This window comes from Orycteropus afer, unplaced genomic scaffold (genome assembly GCF_000298275.1).
Source record: "Orycteropus afer afer isolate SDZICR_OR568_19922 unplaced genomic scaffold, OryAfe1.0 scaffold00237, whole genome shotgun sequence".
Classification (NCBI taxonomy): domain Eukaryota; kingdom Metazoa; phylum Chordata; class Mammalia; order Tubulidentata; family Orycteropodidae; genus Orycteropus; species Orycteropus afer.
This window is the reverse complement of record NW_006921824.1, coordinates 4,923,084-4,949,252: the sequence shown is the minus strand read 5'-3', so window position 1 is coordinate 4,949,252 and position 26,169 is coordinate 4,923,084. Positions and strand designations below refer to the sequence as shown.

The window sequence follows — 26,169 nt, the reverse complement described above, 5'->3', positions numbered from 1 at the left end:
ATATATATATATATATATAATAAAACATTAACAGTGTTTGTATTTGAATGGTGAGATTATTGGGGATTTTTATTTGTTTTGTTTGGCTATATTTTCTAATTTTCAACTTAGAAAGTTAGAAAATAACAGCAAATATGAACCACAGGAATGGCTAGCATGGTTTGTAAGTTTACATTCAAATTCAGTTTTCTGAAGTCCTTAATGACATTTTCAGTGTTTAGGCTTTTCATGATTATTAATACTATTCTCAGTGAATCATATTTTGAAATTAACTATAATCTGTTTGTTGCAGCTTGTATATGAATTTTTCATACGATTTTTGGAAAGCCAAGAATTCCAACCCAGCATTGCCAAAAAATACATAGATCAGAAATTTGTATTACAGGTAAGGAAGTTTCTTGTAGTTGTATGTATTTGTTATTCAGTTGTTAACTTTATCTCTTTTTCTCTTAAGATAAATGTTTTTTTAAAATGTTAAAGCACTGTGCAGTGATGTTATATCACCTTAGTAAATAAATACACCTATACATAAGTGAGTTTCCATTACTGCCCACTGAAGATAATTTTTAAAAAACCCAAAAAACCAAACCCACTGCCATCGAGTTGACTCTAACTTGTAACGACTCCCATTGAGTTTTCAAGGCAGTAAATCTTTATGGAAATAGATTGTCCCATCTTCCTTCCAAGGAGTGGCTGTTGGATTTGAATCACTAGCCTTTTGATTAGCAGTTGGACACCTTAGGCACTGTGCCACCAGAGCTTCTTACTAAAGATAATAAGTACCCTTTAATTTACTTTGATGACATTTTAAATAGCAAGGAACGCTAATGCTTAAATCCCTATAGTTTTCTTTCTTAAATTTTAATATAAAGGAATTTCATTTATATAAATGTGTAAATCTTTATATAGCTTGATAACTTGTGTTTTTTATAAGGATTTTTAAGGCGCTGTTGCATAGGTCTATTAAAACTTAGTAGGCAAACTCAGATTGTAAAACCTGTCCACCATCAGTGACCCTTCTGATATTTGATACACCAGTGGCATAACATCTAGCCTTACAGCAACATGTAAGCCACCACAGTATGACAGACTGGCAGCCGAGTGGTGGTAGAGCATAAATAACCTTCAGTAGTCGGTCGTGGTAATGATGGGCTTCCACTGCTAGGAAATAGCATAGCTTAACACTTACAAATTTCCCTCATGGGATGAACTTGCCCTTATCCCTTTGGGAATTCTCAGGATGTATATTTTTTCTGATTTCTCATTTCACATTTTGGAACCGTAGACCACATCTTTCTGTTTATCAGGGACTTGAGACCCTTCATGGCACTAAATTTTTAGGTAACATGTCCTTGTTCGTGCTGTTGACATGGGTACTTTGAACCACATTGGTATATACAATGTTAAAGCTCCTTTCTGAATGACATATGGGACACCTCATCTAGGAGAGAATAGCTCTCTATCTCCTACTGAGCCGATAAGCAGAATTTCAAATGTGAAACGTTGATTTGGCAGGAAATTGATCTCCTTTGCCTTATGTGGCTGAAAGCTGATAGCCCTTCATGATGACTTCATTCCCTTCCCCTAATTAAATTCATAAATTCAGAATTGTGGGTGTATTAGGTTTAATGATACCTGGTATTTTGACTGTTTTTGATCCTTTAAAAACAGCAGTTTCATATGGTTCACTCTGATGGAATGGCAAGGGCAGGCTAACTTTAGAGAGCTGAGGACCACGGAGGGCCTTCATATACCCGGGCACCGTGGCTGAGGGGTCAAATCCCAAGTTCAACTGTCTGCTCAGAGCCAAAAGGGACCTTTGCTGCCTTCCCTGTAGGGCTCATTAGTAGTCGTACATCCTTCTCCTTGTAGGTACGTGGAAATAGATCATTGAGCTGCATTTCACATTTAGAATATGTTGGTGCCACACTGATGAATCATGAATCATGTCTTAACGTGGGTAGCTTTGGAAAAATGAGAACTGGGTTATGGATAAAGATGTAAGTAGATAGATAGATAGATAGATGGATCAGAGGTTAAATAGGTAGATTGATCTAGAATTTTATATTAAGGAGGCAAAATGCATTTCAGATAAAACAAATAACATGGTATAGGCGTGTGTCTTATAGTGGAAAGGACCTTGAATTAATACAGCACTGCATAGCTCTCAGAGCACCTTACGTGCATTGTTTGATTTATGCAACAGTCTTACAGAATGGAGATGGCTATATGTTTTGTGTCCATCTTTATAGTGAATAAACTGAGGTCTAGAGAGATGATGTATCAAGTATCCCAAGGATACTTCCTAGTCTGGTTTTCTGCCCATTATGCCATGATTCCTCCTTTCGATTCTTCTTACTCTTAACTTAGTAACTTCAAGGCAGGAGTAGTCCTTAGGTTTCAATACTAATGAAATAACTATATTCTTTTATATTTATGATGAATTAAAGTGCCTAAGAGGATCAGGTGATGGTTCTGCAGTAAAGCCTGTGTTTAGTTGACATGGAAACAGTAAATCCTACAGTCTTATGATGAAGCCAGTGAAAAAAAGCATGCAAGGCTCAACCCAGTGTACTTTCCATGGTAGAGGGGTACTGAAGGTAGTAGAATGCCTAATATTGAAGCATCAGAGAAACTCAGATTTGGAAGGGATGATTTGAATCTAGTTCTTTACCCATTGAATCTGTCTCCTCTGAGACTCTGATAAAGGGTAGTCCCTGTTTACCCTGTTTCAGTGAGGAAGGGCCACATCTACAGGCAGCTTGCTTAATTTTTCTTAGAAAGTTCGTGTTGAACCTCCCTGTATCTTGTATATTTTGTCATTATTCTCTCCAGAACAGTCCATTAGTATATTATCAGCCTGTAACCAACCTTTCAGGTCTTTTTGTGTTCACTTGTTGGCTCTTTCTGTAGAACAGTGGTGGTAACTCAAATGCTACAGGCTCATTCAGAATAAGTCTGATAGCCAGATAAGTCTGACAGTCTCACGGGACAACAGGAGGTAGAATGGCTCCTACTTGAAGGAAGCATCGGGTTCTCCTTCATTCAGTTATTGCCAAATTGACTAAACCCGTGCGCCTCCTGAATTTAGCCTACCACCTGTCCATATGAGTTCTCTGCTCTAGACTGAGTCCTTAGTTCTGTTAGCTTTTCCTCATTTGTCCGTGCAAAAAACGGCAAGGAGGCCACATGTTCTGACCTCCTCTAATCTCACAAGAGGAAGACAGGATTACCAGCAGTAACCCAAGGCCTATTACTGCAAGGCCAAACATGCTGCCTCCCTCCAGCCCTTTCACCAACCGTTCCTCCCAAAGCACCCACCACCTCTCTCCTGGGTTCGATAATTCGCTGCAGTGGCCACACAGAACTCACAGATTACAGGCTTTATTAGGGAAGCACCAGGCTACAACTCAAGTTCAGGAAGAACGCTCAGTCTCTCTCCCAGCCCACCGTCCCTCAGCCAAGAGTCTCTCACAGTCTCTTTCCCAGCAGTGCTGGTCCCTCGGTGTCTCACTCAGCAATGCATGTCTCTTGCATCTCTTTCCCAGCAACGTGTGTCTCAGGAGCCCGTGTCTCTTTCAGCAGCACATCTTCCTCAACCAGCAGTCAGAGAGAAGAGTTCTGCCTCCAGGAGGTCTCCTTTAGAGCCCGCAGGGTGGTCAAACTAGCCAATTATAGCATCAGAACTCTAAGCACCTGAGAGAGAGTGGGCACCTCCCAGAACATTGTTTTGTGCCACGCCCCACAGAAATACTCCAGGTGGACACCTTCAGCAATCAGGAGCCCCTCAGTTGCTCATAGCAAATCTCACCTTGGAGTTTACAAAGACTTATGGATAGAAAAGCCACACAAAGTAATTTACTACACTGCAGTCCATTTCTGAAGCCTTCAGCTTCTTCTGGATGTGTCAGTTTGTCTTCAGTACCTTGAGCCTGTCAGTCCAGTCCAGTTTAGAGTTGGTTTTCTCTTCCACTAGGTTTCTCAAAAATGATGGTCTCATTAGCTCTTCTTGCCACAGTATGACACTGTCAATTTACATTGAGATTATGGTCTTAATTTTAGATTAACACATGTTATTGTAAAGCCATGTTTTCCCTTATTCTTATTTATTAGGCAATTTGCTTGCTGCTGCTTCTTTTTTTTTTAAGAAAAATAATGTTGTTAGGTGCCATCTAGTCCATTTTTGACTATGTGACAGAGTAGAACTGCCCAACAGGGTTTTTTAGGTTGTAATCTTTATGGGAACAGATTGCCATATTTTTCTCTTGTGGAGGTGCTGAGTGGGTTTGAACTGCCAACCTTTTGGTTAGCAACTGAGTCCTTAACTGTTGTGCATGCCATCAGGGCTCCTTCCAAAATCTAAATGGAGGGCTTGACATATATTCCTCTGGGGTATCATTTCTCTCTATCTTTTGAAGTCTTTTTCAGTTTTTATTTTAGCATACATCTTATTCAGTCTTCTATTTTTGTGATATCTGTAGCATTCTTAAATATGCTAGCTATTGGCCTCATCAAAGTCATTTATTAAAATTGTTAAATTAGCCAGGGCTGAGGAGCCTGAGTAGCACAGTGGGTAAGAGCTCAGCTGCTAACTAAAAGGTCAGTGGTTTGAACCCACCACCAGCCCCTGTGGAAGGAAGATGAGGCAGTCTGCTTTTGTTAAGATTTTTGTTGTTGTTATGTGCCATCGAGTCAGATCCAACTCATAGCGACCCCTCCTTGTGTTGCCGAGGCAGTATCACTATGGAAGTCGAGTTGCCCCATCTTCCTTCCTAGGAGTGGCTGGTGGGTTTGAACCGCCAGTCTTCTGGTTAGCAGTCAAGTGCCTTAGGCATTACGCTACCAGAGCTCCTTTGTTAAGATTACAGCCTTGGAAACCCTATGGGACAGTCTACTCTGTCCTGTGGGGTCGCTATGAGTGAGAATTGACATCAGCAGATTTTTTTTTTTTTTTAAAGGAGAGAGGCCTATGGCATGTCATTAGAAACATCTCTTTATTTTAGCACTGATTGATTCATCAACAGTCTTTGAATTCTGTCCTTGAACCAGTTAGAAATTCACTCTACTGTGTTCGTAAGGAGAGCCTAGAGATTTTGTCAGATGGTATGATAAAAGCCAGGATTCTGTTTACAACATTCCTCTCATCTGTTGGCCTTGTAACTTTATCATAATAAGAAATGCCATTCCTCTGCCATGTGGCATTAGTGACATTGGGAGCTCTGGTGGTGTAGTGCCTAAGACATTTGACTGCTAACCAGAAGGCTGGTGGTTCAAACCTATCAACCACTCCTCAGAAGGAAGGTTGGGCAGTCTACTTCCATAGTGATACTGCCTTGGAAACCCAAGGAGAGGTTGCTATGAGTCGGATTCGACTCGATGGCAGTGAGGTGTTTTTTTTTTTTTAATTATTATTTATTAGTGATGCTGTTCTAAGTGCTAGCAAATCATGGGGTTGATCATCTGTCAAAGAGTTTTGCTGAAGACATGAAATAAAGAATTAATAGGGAAGTGATCTATTTTACATCACATTTTCAGCTCCCTGCCCCATTTCTCCAACCTTTGTCTTCTTTACATTCCCTCTGCTGAATATGTTAATGAACTCAACCTCCAGACCAGGCCCAGCCCAACTTCTGAGTCAGTGATGAAAGGGATAGACAGGAATTTGGCAGATTCAGCACTACCACTGAGTGGCACTTGAATGAAATCATATGACCCACCAGTGCATTAGCTGTCATATTGAGGATGAACGTTGGGCACCTGTTAGCTGCCATTTTCCAGAACTCTTTGTTCTTTCATGTGGGTAGCCTATAAGGTTGGCTTCCTGCCCCTTTCCCCACCATTTAGTCTATGACTTATCTGAGATTCTGATAACCTTCTAGTAGTGGGGCCTTAGTCTGCCTAGTTCTCTTGAGTCCCCTTTCTCAGTGATTTGGTCCTGAGTTGGGTCCTGCTGGGGATGGGTGGATCTTTTGGGGTATGAAACATGAGTGGTGATACTCAGCTCCACCCCTCTCCTGCCCCATGCACTAACTAACTGCCTTTGAACTGGTCATTTTTCACACCCTTGTTTTCCCTGCTGGTTTCTCTATTCCACAGACTCCCAAGGTGCCACCTGACCCCAGTATGTTTTGTACCTGATTGTCTAATGGCATGGGAAACCTTTTTCTTTTCATAAATCATACTTGACCTCCTTTCTTTGGGCAGATTTATTATTCTTTGGATTCCCAAAGATCTCAAGAAGAGTTTTGGTGATCTCAATTTACAAGTTCTTTTTATTCAGTTGGTGCGGTGTAGTAAATTACTTAGTGTGGCTTTTCTACCCATAAGTCTTTGTAAACTCAGTGGTGGAATGAGCAACTGAGGAGCTCCTGATTGCTAAAGTTGTCCACCTGGGGTGTTCCTGTTGGGTGAGGCACAACACAATGTTCTGGGAGGTTCCCACTCTCTCTCAGGTGCTTAGAATTCTGATGTTATGATTGGTTGGTTTGCCCACTCTGCCGGGCTCAAAAGGAGGTCTCCTAGAGGCAGAATGCTCTCTCTGACTGCTGGCTGAGGACGGATGTGCTCCTGCAAGACACATGCTGCTGGGAAAGAGATGCAAGAGACACGCATTGCTGAGAGAGACACCGAGGGACACACACTGCTGGGAGAGAGACTGTGAGAGACTGTTGAGAAACGGCGGGCTGGGGAGGGAGACTGAGCATTTTTTCTGAACTTGAATTGTAGCTTGGTGTTTCCCTAATAAACCCCATAATCTGTGAATTCTGTGTGGCCGCTGCAGTGAATTATCGAACCCAGGACAGAGGTGGTGGATGCTTTGGGAGGAACGGTTGGTAAAAGGGCTGGAGGGAGGCAGCATGTCTGGCCTTGTAAGGAATAGGCCTTGGGTTACTGATGGTGATTCTGTCTTCCTCTTGTAGATTGGAAGATGTGGCCTCCTTGCCCTTTTTCAGTTGGATACAATTTTTTCTAGCTAGGAGGTTTAAGCTTATTCTCTATGGCAGGGAAATGTATTCTTTACAATCTTTCCTGAATCTCATTTTCTCTATCAGTGAAGACAAAAGAATTGAATTGTCTTAACATGATACAGTAAAAAGAAACTTAGAAAGCGCTAGATTTGAATCCTGACTCCACTATGTAATATAAGTGCATTTTAAGAGATGAGCACATGGTTTGTGGGTTAAGAAGAGACCGGATTCAAATCCTGACTTTCTAGTTACTTGCAGTGTTACTTCCAGCATGTTTTTTCACTAGTTGTCTAAACCTGAGATGCCTAATTGATGGAGATGACTTTATAAATGAGATATTGTTAAGTGAATAGGGTCAATTGCCATTGAGTTGATTACAACTCATGGCGACCTCATGTGTGTCTGAGAACTGTGCTTCATTGGGTCTTCAGTGGCTGAGTTTTCAGAGGTGAATTGCCAGGCGTTTCTTCCTGAGCACCTTTTGGTTGGCAGCGGAACATGCTGACCACTGGGGACTCCAAGTGAGTTGGAGATACCCAAGATTAACATCTGTTAAATCTGCTTAGTTCAGTTGGCTCTAAGGATACAAAGATAATACTCCTACCTTCAGTGTTCAGCAGGTGTGGAAAACCTTGGGCAGAGTACTGAACTACTTTGAACCTCAGTGTCTTCTTCTGTTAAATGGGGATAACAATCACCTTGTTATGATGATAAAATGATAAAATGAGATGACTTGTAAAAATGTGTTATCAGCATGGTGCATAGTAAAACCAAAAAACAAACTCACTGCCATTAAGTTGGATCTGACTCATAGTGACCCATTCTTGGATTTCTGAGGTGGTCTCACTATGGAAGTAGGTTGCCCAGCCTTCCTTCCGAGGAGGGCTGGTGGGTTTGAACTGCCAGCCTTCTGGTTAGCAGTCAAATGCCTTAGACACTATGCCACCAGAGCTCCTTGGTGCATAGTAGCTGCTCGTTAAATATTAGTTCCTGTTACCATACCCTCATATGATGTGCCTATATTAGTTAATAACATCTTGTTTTTCTTGATTCTGATGTTAATTTTAAAATCTCTACCTTTTGAAACATTTGAAAAATTGATATGAAACTTGTAATAACATTTTGCAAAGAAGGCTTAAATAAATGTAGAAGTCTTACTATATTCTTAGATGGGAAGAGTTGCTATCATAAAGAAACCCATACAGTCTCCGAATTAGTTTGTGTACTTAAGCAATTCTGGCTAAAAGTCCAGGAGTTAATTAGAAATTTCTAGAGTTCATGAAATAAAGGAAGTTTTTGAAAAACAAGACTAATGAGATGGTACTTTTCCTATTAGATATCACAACATACTTTAAAGGCACATTAACTAAAACAATGTGATACTGGTACAGGAGAATGGAACATAATAGAAGCTTGGGTGGAGAAGACTTTCTTAGTTTGACATAAAACACGTAAGAAGATTGTACCAAAAAGATGAATGAATAAAAAATGAAACAAAAACAGTTTAAACATACACAGTCCCTCCATTAACTAAGTTAAGAGAAAGATGCCAAACTTGGAAAAATATGTGCAATATATATTACAGAAAAAGAGTGAATATATTTAAGACATAAAATGCTGTTTCAAATCAAATAGAAAAGGAAAATTCCCCCAGTGGAAGATAAACACACGTAAATATGTTCAGAGGAGCTCTGGTGGTGCAGTGGTTAAGGAAGTCAGCTGCTAATCAGAAGGGTGGTGGTTCAAACTTACCAGTTGCTCTGTGGGAGGAAGATGAGGCAGTCTGCTTCTGTAAAGATTTACAGCTTAGGGACCCTATGGGGGCAGTTCTTCTCTGTTCTATAGGGTTGCTGTGAGTCAGAATCGGCTCAATGGCAGGGGTGGGTTAATATGTTCATCTTGAATAATCCAAAACGAAGTGAAATGACAACTAAGTGGCATTTGCCCTCTGTTTTGCAGCTATAAAAACAGTTTATAATGTACAGTGCTGGTGAGGGAGTAGAGAAATGGGACGTCTTAAGTACTTAGTAGAAGTTTAAATTGAGGAAATCTGATAATACTCTGTTAACTTATATTTTGACTCAGCATTTTCACAGCAAATAATTAGACATGTACACAAAGATGTGTACAAGAATATTGACTGCATCCTTGTTAATAATAATTTTAAAAATTAGAAACAGTCTACAGTTTTTTAGTTGGTAGTTTGTTAAATAAACTATGTACATAATGAAATACTCATCAGCTTGTAAAAAAAGGAGGTAGAGCTACCCATGGTCTGTTTTTAAGTGAAACAGACATCTTATATGCATTACATAGTTTAGAAGGAAACAAACCAAAGTGTTGTTGATTGCCTGGAAAGTAAAATTATGTATGATGGTCTTCACTTTTTAAAAAACTTTTTGTATTTCTCTAGCTTTTTTGTTTAAAAAGCGTATATATTATAATCAAGACAAACAGTAAAAGTATTTCATTTGCAAGTACATTCTTATTTTATTGCCTTGCATTTTTCACAGACCTCAGCTGATTGTATGCATTAGCTTTCCTGAGACTGTTTTTGCAGAGCTGCACCATTATTCTACACCCAACATTTGTTGTGTTTCCTTCCTTTCCTCATTTGTGTATGTCCTTTTAAAATCTGAAGCTCAGTAGGAAGCTTTCAGTATTAATTTCAAGAGCCCCTTTCAATACTTGCCATTTTCTTCTTCACCGGAAGCAGTATAGATTGGTGGAAAAGTGTATAGACTTGTTTGAATTTAGGCTCTGCCATTTATTCGTTGTGTGACCTTGGGTAAGTTCACAGCCCTGTGCCTCAGTTTCCTCATTTCTACATCTGGAAAATAGATGTCAAATACCCATAATGAAATAGTAATCACATCAGAAGGTTGTTGGGGAGCCTTTATAGGTGAATATACATATCTAAGCACTGTAGAACAATTCCTGACACATACTAAGTAATCAGAAAATGTTATGCTGCTGCTGTCACTACCGTTTTTATTGTTCTTTGTTTTGAGAGCCTTCCTTAGCCATACTTTCTTTTATAGCCTCAGTTCATGAAATCATACTGTGTTAATCTACCATGTCTTAATGTGTTATGAATTTTTTGAAATCTGACTTTAGAATGGTACCCTTTGGACTCTACTTGTGTGGGTCTTCTCTGGCTCTCAAGATCTCTTAAGATGTTACACGCGGTTTCTCTTGTCCCTGGATTCTCATTAATTCCACTTCACCAGCTGATTTCTTCCAATCAGTTCTGGAAGGAATGTTTATTAGCCCCAGGAGCAGGTAGTTTTTAATAAAGTCAGGGATAGCTTATGCAAATCTTTATAGAGTCAGAGAAGTGGTACCTAAGGAAGTGATCTGGATGTTACAAATGGGAATGATGGAAACTGTCATGACTTAGAGAGCTTGTGCCCTGCTGTCAGCCCACTCCCATTGACTGTTGGCATCTAGGTAAGTGGGCCAAGTGTTTGTTTCCAAAGCTGCTGATTTTTCAAGAGAAGCTAGAAATGTGATTTTGTATGGGCCAAGCAAAACAGCCTATAATTTATTTGTACCTTTGAAACGTTTACTGTTTTCTAGAATGGTATGACTATGGCCTGTTTGAATTTCATTGTAATGTTATTAAATGTATACTTACATAGTCTTTTCTATGTACTTATCTAAGTTTTCACACAAGAAAGCTGTCAGAGAGTTATCAAAGACAATTCATTGCACAGTGCATTTGTGTCTCTGGTGATGTAGTTGATTTTAGTTAGATTTTGGTAACTTGGTAACTACTGTCTGTAGCTATCTCTGTACTGACTTGCCTATGCTTATGGAACAACTTTGTGTATTCCCCAAAAAGACAATTTTCATCTGTTAGGAGCTGGGAAGTGGTTTCTTTATGACCTTCTCCCCCTTTTCTTTAGATCAAAATGAATGCCAAACCTTGAATTATTTCGCTGGATGGATTATTATGGCTAGAGTTCAGCAGCATATTTCTAAAGACTGCTTTCAACCACTGTAAATCTGAAAAGTAGTCAGTGGTTGCTAAGAGACATACTATTCAAGTGTCTCCATAAACATATGTACTGTTGGAGATTCCTGTTTAGTAATTTGTACTTCACATTTGCTGTTATATTTAGCTAGAAGGTGATGTAATTTTCATGCAAATTGTGCAAATCATTCAGCCTGTCCTTAAAAATGACTTTTTGTTATTGTGTTTTTAAAAACTCAAGATAAATTGGACAGGACATAAACCAACATGTTAAAAAACTTTTAAATTCTAAATTGAAATAAATTCTAAGAGGCCTTGAATCTCTTAGAGTTCATTATAAAGAACTATTTGCCAAATAAGTTCCTTGAATATGTCAAAATGTTTACATTACTCTCTCAGAACCTGTGGTTTTATTCTATAGCAAGTAAAACTTTGGAGAATTTACTTCAACCGAGAATTTTAGCATAGCCTTTACCACTTAACCATAAATCACCTTAGTCCAACCTGACAAGTTTGTAACTCAAACCCCCCACCCCCCCAAAAAAGGTCTCTCAGTGACCCCTTGACTCCTGCATCCAGGGCTGGTTTCATGGGGGAGTCCTGTGCAGTTGGACAAGGCCCCACTCTCGGAAGGGCCCTGTGGTTGATTTAATGCTCTGCTGTTGCTGTCTTGAAAGCCTTAACAATCCTTGAACAAGAAACACTGCATTTCACTTTGCACCAGGCCCTGCAAGTTATGTGGCTAGTTTTTGCCTGTATTCGATTAGTGAATCGTTATTTAACACAATAGCACTTTCTTTGCCTTTCTTGAAGAACTGACCAAATTGATTCTTAAAAATTTTAGTCATAAGGTTTTCTTGAATCTGATTGCTTAGGACGGGGGGATGACTTCTCTGCTTTGTGGGAAGAATGCCTGAAATTAGAAGGAAAATAAACCATGTGATTTGGCAGAATTGTTCATATTTGTATGACTTGTACCTTTGAAATTTTTATACTGAATTTCCATAGGCATGTGGAAGTCAAAATTGCTAGAAGCTTATGATACGCAGTCTTTTCATCCCTAGTCCCCACTGTAATTTCCTAGTCATAAAGCAGTTGTCTTGAATTGTTCTCATTCATCGTAGTCATGCTGCCATTGGCTTTTATTTCTTGGTTCTGTGTCCTTCTCCATGTGCATTAGTTAGTCAAGATGAAGGTCTTAGGATGATATCCATTATTTCCCAGGTATGATAAGTAAAGCTGTAAACAAAGGTGAAATATGGGAATTTGAGTGTAGTGCCTTGTGACAGTTTGTGTGGGAAAAAAAAAAAAAGTACAATACTAATTTAATTTATCTATTAGAGGCTTTCTGATATTCTCTAAAATCTTACTTTTTATATTTGTAGTAGAGGGCAATTGGGTTTTTTGCTTGACTGTTTATTTTTTTGGTATTCTTGATGACCTGGAAAAATAGTAATTTTTATTGTAAACAAAGTAATTCTCTTTTAAAATTTAAATGTATGTGTACGGCTTATAATGAAAAATCCTCCATTGAAAACCCCATGGTGCACTGCTCTACTCTGACACACATGAGGTCACTGTGAATTGGAATCAACTTGACAGCCTAGTTTCCAGATAATGAAAAATAGCAATCCCCTGTCTTCCCTAGCTCAGAGTCCCGTTCTCTGGGGGTGGGTAGCCACATTTAAATCTTCTAATTGTTTCCTAGTATTTATCTTCACATTTCTAATCAACACACACACACACACACGGACAAAACCCAAACAGTTGGGTCTGTTCTGATCACGATGACCCATGTGTAGTAGAACTACACTCCAGAAGGTGTTCAAGAAAGCAGACTGCTAGGGCTTTCTTCTGAATCAGCCTTGGGTAGGTTTGAACTGCCAGCCTTTTCATTAGCAGTTGAGCACATAACCATTTGCATCACCCAAGGACAACCCTTATACTACTATTTCTGGATTTTTTTCATTTTAGATTTTGTTTGTTGGCTTTCTACTATAAAACATTATATATCTTCCACACCTTTACTATTCTGGTTACCTAGTGTGATAGTTGGAGCTGTGTGTCAACCTGGCTGGACCCCAGTTCTTTGTGGTTGTTCCCATTATGGGATTGGATGACTGTGTTCTGAGTGGCCAACCTGTCAAGGGGAGTTTCCCTAGGGGTGTGACCTGCTTCCAGGATATCCTGGGACATCCTGGAAAGAGAGATATTCTTCTGGGATCGGGATTCTGTTGTGCTGCTTACAACTTTCCGTAAGTGAGCAGTCCACCATTCAGCCTGGAGATCTTGGATTCATCATTCGTTGGAGTCAACAGGCACTGTACTGCCTGCCAGCCTTGAGCTTCTTGGCCCCTGTGGTTGTAGAAGCTAAGAAAAGCCTCCAGCCTGACATTTGCTCCAGGGACTTTGGACTTGCCGGCTTCTATACGTTTGTGAGCCATTTTCCTCTCTCTCTCTCTCTCTCTCTCTCTCACAGCTTTTCTGGTTTTTGTTTCTCTAGAGAACCCAGTCTAACACACCTAGTGCTGCTCTGACAGGAATATACCACAAATGGGATAGCTTGAACAAACAAGAGTTTATCCTCTTACAGTTTGGAAGTTTTAAGTCCAAGTTCAAAGTGCCAGACTCTAGGGGCTGAGTGAAAGTCCCTCAACCTTGGGCTTCAGCTCTGCCTCCTGCTCCTGACCCACTGAAGCTAGAGGCTTTTCTTCACTCAGGCAGCTGCTGGCTGCTGAGACTGACAAGGTCAAGGTTGACAGGTAACAAGGCACAGCCCTGTTGTTACCAAACCATACGGCAGGCCATTATTTCAAGGCCATTGAAAATCCCAAGGTCGGCAGAGCATGTCAGGCTGCTGAACAACACAGCTACATGCAGGGTTCAAGCCATAAGCTAGAGACCATTCCCCGAGGCTTCTCCTTATATACAGGAAACAGACCACATCCCTAAGGCAGCTACTTAGCTGCTCACAGTAGATTCTACCATGGAGTTGATCATAGGGAATGCTACATCCAGCTGCCCAGCCACTCAGCCAGGCCCAGCCAAGTTGACACACAGTGAACTACCACATTTACAATGCAATTATATCACATATTTTATTTGAATCAATTTGTAGTATTTATATTAGTATGACTGTGTATTCATGTTGTTTATTGTTTATAGCCAAGGCATATTTATACTAATAATTACATTGCTTTTCTTGTAGAGGTTTTTAATTTATTTTTATTTAAGCCATGGAGTAATTAGTTGCTTTATTTTTCACTTGCTTGGCTTCCTACCTATTGTTGTTAGGTGCTGTTGAGTCAGTTTTGACTCACAGCAGCCCTCTGTACAACAGAACAAAACGTTGCTCAGTCCTGTGCCATCCTTATAGCTGTTGCTATACTTGAGTCCATTGTTGCAGCTGCTGTGTCCTTCCATCTCATTGAAGGTCTTCCTCTTTTTCACTGACCCTGTACTTATAAAGAATGCTGTCGTTTTCCAGGGGCTGGTCCCTCCTGATAACATGTTCAAAGTATATGAGATGAAATCACATCATTCTTGCTTCTAAGGAATATTCTGGCTGTACTTCCTCCAAAACAGATTTGTTCTTTCTTCTAGCAGTCCATAGGAGCTCTGATAGCATAGTGCCTAAGGCATTTGACTGCTAACCAGAAGGCTGGCAGTTCAAACCCTCCAGCCACTCCTCGGAAGGAAGGTTGGGCAATCTACTTACATAGTGACACCACCTCAGAAACCCAAGGAGGGGTTGCTATGAGTCGGGTCTGACTCGATGGCACATAACAATAATAACAGTAGCAGTAGCAGCAGCAGCAGACCATGGTATATTCAGTATTCTCTGCCAACACCATAATTCAGAGACATCAGTTCTTCTTTGGTCTTATTCATTGTCCATGTTTTATATGCATATGAGGCAATTGAAAATACCATGACTTGGGTTGTTGTTGTTAAGTGCCATTGAGTCGGCCCCAACTCATAGCGACGCCTCTTTGGGTTTCTGAGGCAGTATCACTACGGAAGTAGATTGCCCCATCTTCCTTCCGAGGAGTGGCTGGTGGGTTTGAACTGCCAACCTTCTGGTTAGCAGTCAAGTGCCTTAGGCACTATGCTACCAGAGCTCCCTATTAATCCTCAAAGTGACATCTTTGTTTTTGAACACTTAAAAGAAGTCTTCTGCAGCAGATTTGCTCAGTGCAATATGTCATTTGATTTCTTGACTGTTGCTTCTAGGGGCGTTGATTGTGGATCCAAGTAAAATGAAATCCTTGGCACTTCAGTCTTTTCTCTGTTTATCATGATGTTGCTTATTGGTCCAGTTGTGAGGATTTTTGTTTTCTTTATGTTGAGGTGTAAACCTTACTGAAGGCTGCAGCCTTTCATTTTCATCAGTAAATGCTTCAAATCCTTTTCGCTTTCAGTGAGGAAGGGTATATTATTTGCAGATTGCATGTCGTTAATGAGACTTCCTCTAATCCTGATGCCACGTTCTAAATGTAGTCCAGCTTTTGGATTATTTTCCCAGCATACAGGTAGATTTAGTATGGGGAAAGGATACAACCCCGATAAACACCTTTTCATGATTTTTAAACCATACAGTATCCCCTTCTTCTGTTTGAATGACTGCCTTTTGGTCTATGTGCTGGTTCCTCATGAGCACCATGTAGTGTTCTGAAATTGCCATTCTTCTAAATGTTATCTGTAATTTGTTATGATCCACGCTGTCAGATGCCCTTGCATAATCAGTAGAACACAGGCAGACATCTTTCTGGTATTGTCTGCTTTCAGCCATCATGAGCAATGATAACCCTGGTTCCACGTCCTCATCTGAACCTGGCTTGAATTTCTGGCAGCGCTCTATTTTAAAATTATCATCAGTGAAATTTTACTTGTGTGTGATATTAATGATGTTGTTTGATAATTTCTGCATTCTGTTAGGTTACTTTTCTTTGGAACTGGCACAGATAAGATCTCTTCCAGTCAGTTGGCTAGGTAGCTGTCTTCCAAATTTCTTGGCATAGATGAGTAAACACTTCCAGCATTGCATCCATTTTCCATTTTTGAAACATCTTGATGGGTATTTTGTCAATTCCTGGAGCCTTGTTTTTACCAGTGCCATCAGTGCAGCTTGGGCTTCTTTCAGTACCATCAGTTTTTGATTATATGCTACCTCCTGAGATAGTTGAATGTCAATCAGTTCTTTGTGTTCAGTGACACTATGTATTCTTTCCATCTTCTTTTGATGTTTCCTGCATTATTCAGTATTTTGCCCTAAGAATCATGTAATACTACGACTTGAGGCTTGATTTTTTTCTTCAGTTCTTTCAATTTGAGAAATGTGGAGCATATTCGTCCCTTTTGGTTTTCTAACTACAGGTTTTTGCACATTTCGTTTTAATACTTTTACTTTATCTTCTCAAGCTGCTCTTTGAAACCTTCTGTTCAGGTCTTTTAATCCATTATTTCTTCCATTCACTTTAGCTACTCTGTGTTTAAGAGCAAGTTCCAGAGTCTCTTCTGACATCCATTTTGGTCATTTTTTTCTTTCCTGTCTTTTTAATTAGTTTTTGCTTTCTTCATGTGTAATGTCTTTGATGTCATCCCACAACTCATTTGGTCTTCTGTCATTAGTGTTGAATGCATCAAATCTATTCTTGAGGTGATCTCTAAATTCTGAGGTGGAGTATACTCAAGGTCATACTTTGGCTTCCTACCTATTGATCTCCTTAATTCTCTAAGAGCTCCATACAGCTGTTCTCAATAAGATTCACATATCAGCATCAAGTCCTTTATTTTTTTCCTTTCTTGGAGACCTCTTTCTGGAGCCACTCATCTTGTTCTAATTGGCATTTGTTACCCCTTCTGGGCCTGATCTGCAGTGGTCATCCTGGGAGTTCCCCTTGCTGCTCTTCTGGACCTTGGCTCTGCTTGCTTAGCTTCCTCTCTCATTTTGGTGGAACACATCCTCTAAATACTTCCTGAGGAAGCACAATTGGGATGTAAATGTTGTGAGACCTGCTTGTTTGCAGACATGTTTATTCTACCTACCTACTTGATTGGTGGAGACCAGGAAGGAAGCAAGGTGGCATGGCAGGTTTGGAGCGGCCTGAGGGAGGCCAGGAAGTGAGTGGAACAGTTTGGAACAGCTAAAGGAGACAAACTTGTCCGTCAGTTTCGTACTGTGGTGGTTGTTAAGATAGACTCAAAAGAAGGAAGAGGCCATCCGCTTCTTAAAGAATTGGCCAGTGAAAACCTTATAAGGAGCAGTGAAACACTGTCTGATATATTACTGGAAAACTTTGTGAATAGCCCTGACATATTGTCTGATATAGTGCCAGAAAATGAGCCCCTCAGGTCAGAAGGCACTCAAAATAGGACTGGGGAAGAGCTGTCTCTTCAGAGTAGAGCTGACCTTAATTATGTGGATAGAGTAAAGCTTTCGGGACCTCCATTTGCTAATGTGGCATGACTCAAGATGTGAAGAAACAGCTCCAAACATCCATTAATAATTGGAACATTAAATGTACGAAGTATGAATCTAGGAAACTTAGAAGTTGTCAAAAGTGAAATGGAATGCATAGAGATCGATAGCCTAGGTATTAGTGAACAGAAATGGATTAGTTTTAGCCATTTTGAATCAGACAGTCACATGATCTACTATGCTAGGAATGACAAATTGACAAGGAATGGTGTGGCATTCATCATCTCTAAGAATGTATCAAGATCTGTCTGGAAGCACAGTGCTGTTATTGATAGGATAATATCCCTATGCCTATGAGGAAGACCAGTTAATACTACTATTATTCAAATTTACGTGGCAACCACAAAAGCCAGAGATGAGTAAATTGAAGATTTTTACCAACTTCTGCAGTCTGAAATTGACCAGTCATGCAATCAGTATGTGTTGATTATCACTGGTGACTGGTGTGCAAAAGTTGGAAACAAAGAATAATCATCAGTAATTGGAAAATATGGCTTTGGTGATAGAAATAGTGCTGGAGATCACATGATAGATTTTGCAAGACCAGTGACTTACTCATTGCAAATACCTTTTTTCAACAACACAGACAGTGGCTATACATGTGGACTTCGCCAGTGGAGTACACAGGAATCAGATTGAGTACATCAGTGGCAAGAGGCAATGGAGAAGCTCAGTATCTTCAGCCAAACCAAGGCCAGGAGTTGATTATGGAACCAGCCATCAACTGCTCATATGCAATTTCAAGTTGAAGCTGAAGACAATTAAAAGAAGTCCATGAGAGCCAAAACATGACCTTGAATATATCCCTCCTGAATTTAGACACCATCTAAAGAATAGATTTGATGCATTGAACACGAGTGACTGGGAACCAGAGGAATTGTGGGATGACATCAAGAACATCATTCATGAAGAAAGCAAAAGGTCATTAAAAAGACAGGAAAGAAAGAAAAGACCAAATAGATGTCAGAAGAGACTCTGAAACTTGCCCTTGAATGGAGAGTAGCTAAAGCAAATGGCAGAAATGACAAGACACAAGAGCTGAACAGAAGATTTCAAAGAGCAGCTCGAGAAGACAAAGTCAATTATAATGAAATGTGCAGCAAAGACCTGGGGTTAGAATACCAAAAGGGAAGAACATGCTTGGCATTTCTCAAGCTGAAAGAACCGAAAAAGAAATTTAAGCCTTGAGTTGCAATATTGAAGGATTCTATGGGCAATATATCAAATGATGCCGGAAATATCAAAAGAAGATGGAAGGAATACACAGAGTCACTGCACTGAAAAAGGATTGGTCAGTGTTCATCCATTTCAGGAGGTAACATATGATCAAGAACCAGTGGTATTGAAGGAAGAAGTGGAAGCTGCACTGAAGGAATTGTCAAAAAACAAGGCTTCAAGAATTGACAGGATACCCACTGAGATGTTTCAACAAATGAATGCAGTGCTGGAGGTACTCACTCAGCTATGCCAAGAGATTTGGAAGACAGCTTCCTGGCCAACTGACTGGAAGAGATCCATATTTGTACCCACTCCAAAAAAAGGTGATCCCACAGAATGTGGACATTTTCGAGCAATATCATTAATATCACATGTAAGTAAAATCTTACTGAAAATCATTCAAAAATGGTTGCAGCAGTACATTGACAGGTTGTTGTTGTTTTTGTTGTTATGTGCCATCAAGTCGGATCTGACTCATAGCAACCCCTCCTTGGGTTTCCAAGGCAATATCACTACAGTAGTAGATTGCCCAACCTTCCTTCTGAGGAGTGGCTGGTGGGTTTGAACTGCCAACTGTCTGGTTAGCAGTCAAATGCCTTAGGCAGTACACTACCAGAGCCCCTCCTGTATTGACAGGGGACTTCCAGAAATGCAGGCTGGATTCAGAAGAGGATGTGAAATGAGGGATATCATTGCTGATGTCAGATGGCTCTTAGCTGAAAGAAAAGAATACCAGAAAGATGTTTACTTATGTTTTATTGACTATGCAAAAGCATTCAATTATGTGGCTCATAACAGATTATGGATAACATTGAGAAGAATGGTAATTCCAGAACACTTTATTGTACTCATGAGGAACTTGTACATAGACCAGGAGGCTGTTGTTCGAACAGAACAAGGGAATACTGCATGGTTTAAAATCAAGAAGGGAGTGCATCAGGGTTGTATCCTTTTACCATGCTTATTCAGTCTGTATGCTGAGCAAATAATCTGAGAAACTGGGCTACATGAAGAAGAGCATGGCATCAGGATTGGAGTAGGACTCATTAACAACCTGCAATACACAGATGACACAACTTTGCTTGCTGAAAGTGAGGATGACTTGAAGCACTTACGGATGAAAACTGAAGACTACAGTCTGCAGTATGGATTACACCTCAATATAAAGAAAACAAAAATCCTCACAGCTAGACAATAAGCATCATGATAAATGGAGAAAAGACTGAAGTTGTCAAAGACTTTATATTACTTGATTCTACTGTCAACACCAATGGAAACAGCAGTCAAGACATGAGACAGTGCATTGCATTGGGCAAATCTGCTGCAAAAGACCTCTTTCAGATGCTGAAGAGCAAAGATGTCTCCTTGAAGACTAAGGTGCACCTAACCCAAGCCCTGGTATTTTCTTTACCTCATATGCATGTGAGAGCTGAACAGTGAATAAGAAAGACCAAAGAAGAGTTGATGCTTTTGAATTGTGGTGTTGGAGAAGAATACTGAAAGTACCAGGAACTGCTAAAAGAGCTAACAAATCTGTTCTGGAAGAAGTGCAGCCAGAATGGTCCTTGGAAGCAAGAATGGCCAGACTTCGTCTTACCTACTTTGGTCATGTTGCCAGAAGGGACCATTCTCTGGAGAAGGATATCATGCTTGGTCAAGTGGAGGGTCAATGAAAAAGGGGAAGACCCTCAACAAAATGGATGGATACAGTGGCTGCAATGCTGAGCTCAGGTATAGCAAGGATTATGAGGCTGGCACAGGTCAAGCAGTGTTTTGGTCACTATGAGTTGGAGACAACTCGATGACAGTTAACAACAACAACAACAACAACTTGATTGGCATTTTGGCTAGATATGACTTATAGGCTGTAACCCATGCTTACAAATGGCGTGGCTAGCGCGGGATCAGGCAGTGTTTCGTTCTGCTGTGCATGGGGTCGCTATGAGTCGGAAACGACTCAACGGCACTTAACAACAACAACCCATGCTTACTCAGGTGTTTTAAGGAGTTGCTCCCTGTCATCTGTATTCCAGTGTTGATGTTGAGAAGGCCAGTGCCAGCTGAACTCCTTACCTTTTATACTAACATTTTTCTCTGAGAGCTTTTGAGATCATTTTGTGTCCCTTGTCCAAAAACTTCAAAGTGATACACCTTAGTCAAGTATGCCTAGTGGGCCATGTCTGTATGCACACTCATGTCTGTATTTCTGGAAAATTGTATTGAATTCTCTCTTAAATCACTCCCTTCTTCTCATTTTCTCTGTGACTCTCTGGAATATCTGTTCACCAACAGTTGGACCTTCTGGAGTGATCCTCTCCAGTTTCCTAATTTTTTATATACCATCTTCATCTTTTGGTTAAACTTTGAGGGGAAATTTGCTCATTTTAATGTTCTACTCATTCTGCTCAAATTTCTGTTATATTTTGAGTTTCCAAAAGTACCCTCGTATTTTTCATCTGAATATTCATCTGTAATAACATCCTGTTTCTGTTTCATGGATCTAGTGTATTTGTTTATCTTTGAGGATGTTAGAGGGTTTTTTGGTAGTTTTTTCCTACTCCTTGCATTACTCCTGTTGCCTTTGAGTTCCTCAGGATTGTTTGTTTTGGTCTCTGTCTTTTTTGTTAGAGTGTTTGGTGATCCTTGATTTTATATTCATAGTTAAACATGAGTTACCAAGAAGCCGATTGAAACGTGTATCTGTGTGCCTGTGTGCATGCACACATGCACACATGTACTGTTGTGTTGTGTAGCATTGTCAGCTGGTGACTTGCAATAGTGCAAGTGGAGTGCATATCTTGCCCTTTCATTTGGAAGCTCTCTAGTGTTAGTTTATCTATACGTCTTTCCTCTTGAGGCTGTCAGTTTCTGCAATGAATGATCTAAGCTACTGCCGATCCAGTATTGCAAGCTCAGGGAAAGGGCCTGCTAGGCTCTCACTCTTCAGCAATGCAGACTTTTATTTAATCCTTTCATTTCAGTAAGTGCGTCACTTAGCTGTGTATGTTATCACTAAGACTAAAGATTTGTTCATTTATTCTCTCCAGACCTAGAGTGTACATTTCAGTACATTGCACAGGACCAGGGATCTGGGTGGCTGCTGAGGGGTTTTATTACTCTTTCTGCAGACTTTGAACCAGTCCTCCTGTTTTCAGCTTCTTCCCACATCCTAGCCATCAATGATACCTAGTGCCTTCACTTCTTAAGCTTGTTAAGAGTTCTCTGGTGTGAACTGACTTGTTGCTTGTTGGCTTTCTTCCCTGCTGGTAGAATGGAAAAACACTTAACAGAGTGGAGAGAAAGAGGAAACCTAGACTAGTTCCCCTTGCCATCTACCTTCTATCTTTGAAAACTGTGCAAATATGTCTAATTTCCTCACTCATTCTCTCTGCCCTGTGGTTTTGTGTATTAAAAAAAAATTCCTTTGCTCTCATTTCAGAGAGGTTTCAAGAGGAGGGAGTTTTAGTCCTCCATATCTAACTGGAAGTTCCTTATTGCCTTTTTCATTTTACTGTTCTCATTTCACTGCAGATTTATCACAAGGTTCAAAGAAGAGTCCTTTGGCTAAATCACTAAGCAGTTCATCCTAGTTTGTTAATTTCAAGGAGGCTGTTTTTTGAAAACTTGGAATTGGCATGTTGACAGTTTTGTCTTTGTTCTGAAATTACCTTGGAAACTCTTTAGCTTCTTCTCCTTGATAACAAGCTGCCTATTACATTGTGGAGGGCACAGTCCACCTAGGCATTTTTTTGCCTTTTTTTTTTTTCTTTGTGGAGTATGTTAGGGAGTGTATGTATGACTAAAAACTGAGAAAAACCCAAACCCATTGCCATTGAGTTGATTGCAACTCATAGGATGACCCCCATTGGGTTTCCAAGGCTGTACATCTTTACTGAAGTAGACTGTCTCATCTTTCTCCCGCAGAGCAGCTGGTGGGTTTGAACTGCTGACCTTCTGCTTAGCAGCCAAATGCCTTACCCACTACACTACCAGGGCTTCTTATATATGACATAACACATCTATTTTTTTGTTTTGGGAATCAGAGCTCATCCTCTCCCTTTTTTGCCCATACATTATTATGTTTCCTTTTTTTTTATTTTTTGTGTGATAGATCATGAAATAGCCAAAAATGTATCAGAAACGTAGTTTACATACTGTGATTCATCTTTTTTTTTCCCTCATAGAATGTGATATATTTAATAACTATGACTTTGTATGTGATTAAAGTTAGGTGCTTGGCAGTGCATTGAGGGACTAAGGAAAACATTAGTTAAATAATTTCTGTTTAATTAATTTATTTTCATTAAACTCTCTTACGATTAACAATACATTAGCATAGTTGATTCAAGTTTTGCTAACATTTCACCCCCTCAAATCTTTTAAGTTTATTGCATATTACTCATTAAAATCTTTTGAAACAAAAGTAGAATCAAAGTTTAAAAATAGAGCTCAAAAGGTTCACTCTTCCATTAACAAGGAATGGGTTAGGTGGATTAGAGAATTTATATCAGTTTGAATGTGTAATAGATAGGAGATACTGACCCCATGGACGTTTTGGGGCCACATGCCTTTTTTTCCCAGTGAGAATGTTTTCCTGTGGAATGTATTGCTGCCTTTGCTCATTGCTTTTCCTACTGGGCTTCAAGTTTGTTTTATCACTGTGTATGCCCAGCTATGAGGACAATCACATAGAAGGACCTCAAAACCAAAACCAAACCCACTGCCATTGAGTCATTTCTTACTCAGTGACTCTGTAGGATAGAGTGGGAATCCTGGTAGTGTACTTACTGCCTAAGACCTTTGACCTCTAACCAGAAGGCTGGCAGTTCAAATCCACAAGCCACTCCTCGGAAGGAAGATGGAGCAATCTACTTCTGTAGTGAGACTGCCTCGAACTTCCCCATAAGGGTTTCCAAGGGTTTCTTTAAAGAAGCAGACCACCACATTTTTCTCCTGTAGAGCAGCTGATGGGTTTGAACCTCCAGCCATTTGGTTAGGAGTCCAATGCTTTAACCTCTGTGCCACCAGAGCTCCTTGAAGAACCTCTTTACATATTTACTGGCTGACTAAATGGGCAGAGAGATGGCAGATATTTTAGCATCTTCTATTCAGGCAGGCTGTTGGTGAGGGCACATGCTGTTGAAGCTGCCATGAGCACTCTTCCCTCACCTCTAATTTTTGTAGAAGTCAGAATGTCACTTCTTCTGAAAGCCTTCCCTGATCACCTCACTTCTGCCAGGCAGGGTAGATCTGTCTGCTCTGTGTTGATACAGCATCCTGAAGCACTTTAGCATACTGTTTTTTTACCTGTGTTGCCTGTTAGCCAGGCTCTGTGAAAGCAGACAGTGCTTGTCTTGCTCATCATTGTATCCCTGGCACTGTGCCCAGTGGTTGGCCGTTAATAAACCAAACCTGTTGCTGTTGAGTCAGTTTGAGTCATAGTGTTGCTATAGGACAGAGTAGAACTGCCTCATAGGATTTCCAAGGCTGTAATCTTTACAGAAGCAGACTGCCACATCGTTCTCCCATGGAGTGGCTGGTAGGTTTGAACTGCTGACCTTTTGGTTAGCAGCTGAATGCACTGTGCTGCCAGGGCTCCTCATGGCCCTTAAAATACTCAGTAACTATTTGTTGGAAATAGTCATTTGTTAATGAATGAATGAACAAACAGCATTATGTAGCCAAAAATTGTGTTTTGTCTATTTTTGAAGACAGTTCTTCAGTTTGTGCTTCCTGTTACTCAGGGAGGAATTTTTTGTATGTCCATAATTTTGGTTTTCATTCAAACAGACCCACCAGAAAAAAGCAGATACTTCATTTGATACTGCTCAGAGTTATTCTTCAGTCAGTTAGAATTGCATATCTTAATTACCTTTTTTTTTTTTTTTTTTAATTTTTCATGATTATGGGGTTGATTAGGGAAGTAGCAGGCTACAACTCAGGTTCAGGAGCATGCTTGGGATACAGCTATTCAATCAGGACAGTCTCACCTCTACTGTGCCCTCAGGCATGCCTCTCTGGCCCTTGGCCTCTTGGCCTAGCCTCTGCCCTGCTTGGGCAAGTATGTCACCGAGCTCTTTTTTCCCCCTTCCCAACAGTGTTCCCTCCCCCACCACCTCTACCCCAGGTAAACAACAAAAAGATTTCTTTCCATATATAAACCTTTCTGTGACTTTTACAATAATGGACTAATATAATATTTATCCTTCTGTGATTGACTTATTTCACTCAGCATAATGTCCTTCAGGTTCATCCACATTATGTAGTGTTTTGCGGATTCTACATTATTCTTTAGCGTTGCATAGCATTCCATTGTGTGTATGTACCATAGTTCGGTTATCCATTCCTCTATTGATGACCACCTAGGTTGTTTCCATCTTTTTGCTATTGTAAATAGTGCTGTGATGAACATGGGTGTGCATATGTCTATTCTTGTCATGGCTCTCACTTCTTTAGGATATATACCTAGTAATGGAATGGCTGGATTAAATGGTATTTGTATTTCCAACTTTTTAAGGAATCGCCATACTGCTTTGCACAGTGGTTGGACCATTTTACAGTCCCACCAGCAGTGTAGGAGAGTCCCAATTCTCCGCATCCTCGCCAGCATTTGTTATCTTCTGTCTTGAACTTTGCTACTCGTGCTGGGGCAAGATGGTATCTCACTGCTGTTTTGATTTGCATCTCTCTAATGGCTAAAGATCATGAGCATTTCTTCGTAAGTTGGCCACCTGAATATCCTCCTTGGTGAAGTGTCTATTCATGTCTTCTGCCCATTTTTTAATTGGATTGTTTGTCTTTTTGTAATTGAGGTGTTGGAGTTTTCTGTAAATTCTAGAGATAAGTCCCTTGTCAGATATGTCATTGCCAAATATTTTTTCCCAATCTGTAGGTTCTCTTTTGACTCTTTTGGAGAACTCTTTGGAAGCACATAAAAAAATTAATTTTTAGAAAGTCCCATTCATCTAGTTTCTCTTCTGCTATTTGTGCATTTTGAGTAAAGCTTGATAGTCTATTTATCCCATATATTAGAGCCCTTAAATTTGCCCCTAGTTTTTCCTTGAGGAGCTTTATAGTTTGAGGTTTCACATTTAAGTCTTTGATCCATCTGCAGTTAGTTTTTGTTTATGGTGTGAGGTGGAGATCTTGTTTCATTTTTCTGCACATGGATCTCCAGTTTTGCCAGCACCATTTATTAAACAAACATTCTCTTCCCTATTTAATGGATTTTGGCCCTTTGTCAAAGATCAGCTGACCATAGGTCAATGGGCCTATTTCTGGGTTCTCAGTTCTACTCCATTTGTCTGTGTGTCTGCCATTGTACCAATACCAGGGAGTTTTGACTACTGTAGCTATATAGTAGGTTTTGAGATCTGGCAGTGTGAGACCTCCTACTTTGTTCTTCTTCTTCAGTAGTGCTTTGCTTATCCGAGGTCTCTTTCCTTTCCATATGAAGTTAGTGATTGTTTTTCCATATCCTTAAAAATGTAGATGGGATCTGGATTGGGATTACATTAGATGTATAG

At 40.1% G+C, this 26,169-nt stretch overlaps 1 protein-coding gene across 1 annotated transcript in view; it reads left to right on the top strand.

The window, feature by feature from the left end:
- Window positions 1–26,169, top strand: part of PPP2R5E (protein phosphatase 2 regulatory subunit B'epsilon) — a 185,966-nt gene that overhangs the window by 128,229 nt on the left and 31,568 nt on the right. Inside the window, exon 4 of the mRNA XM_007949095.2 lies at window positions 293–385. Coding sequence (XP_007947286.1) covers window positions 293–385 — 93 coding nt within the window. The remainder of the gene's footprint in view (window positions 1–292; window positions 386–26,169) is intronic.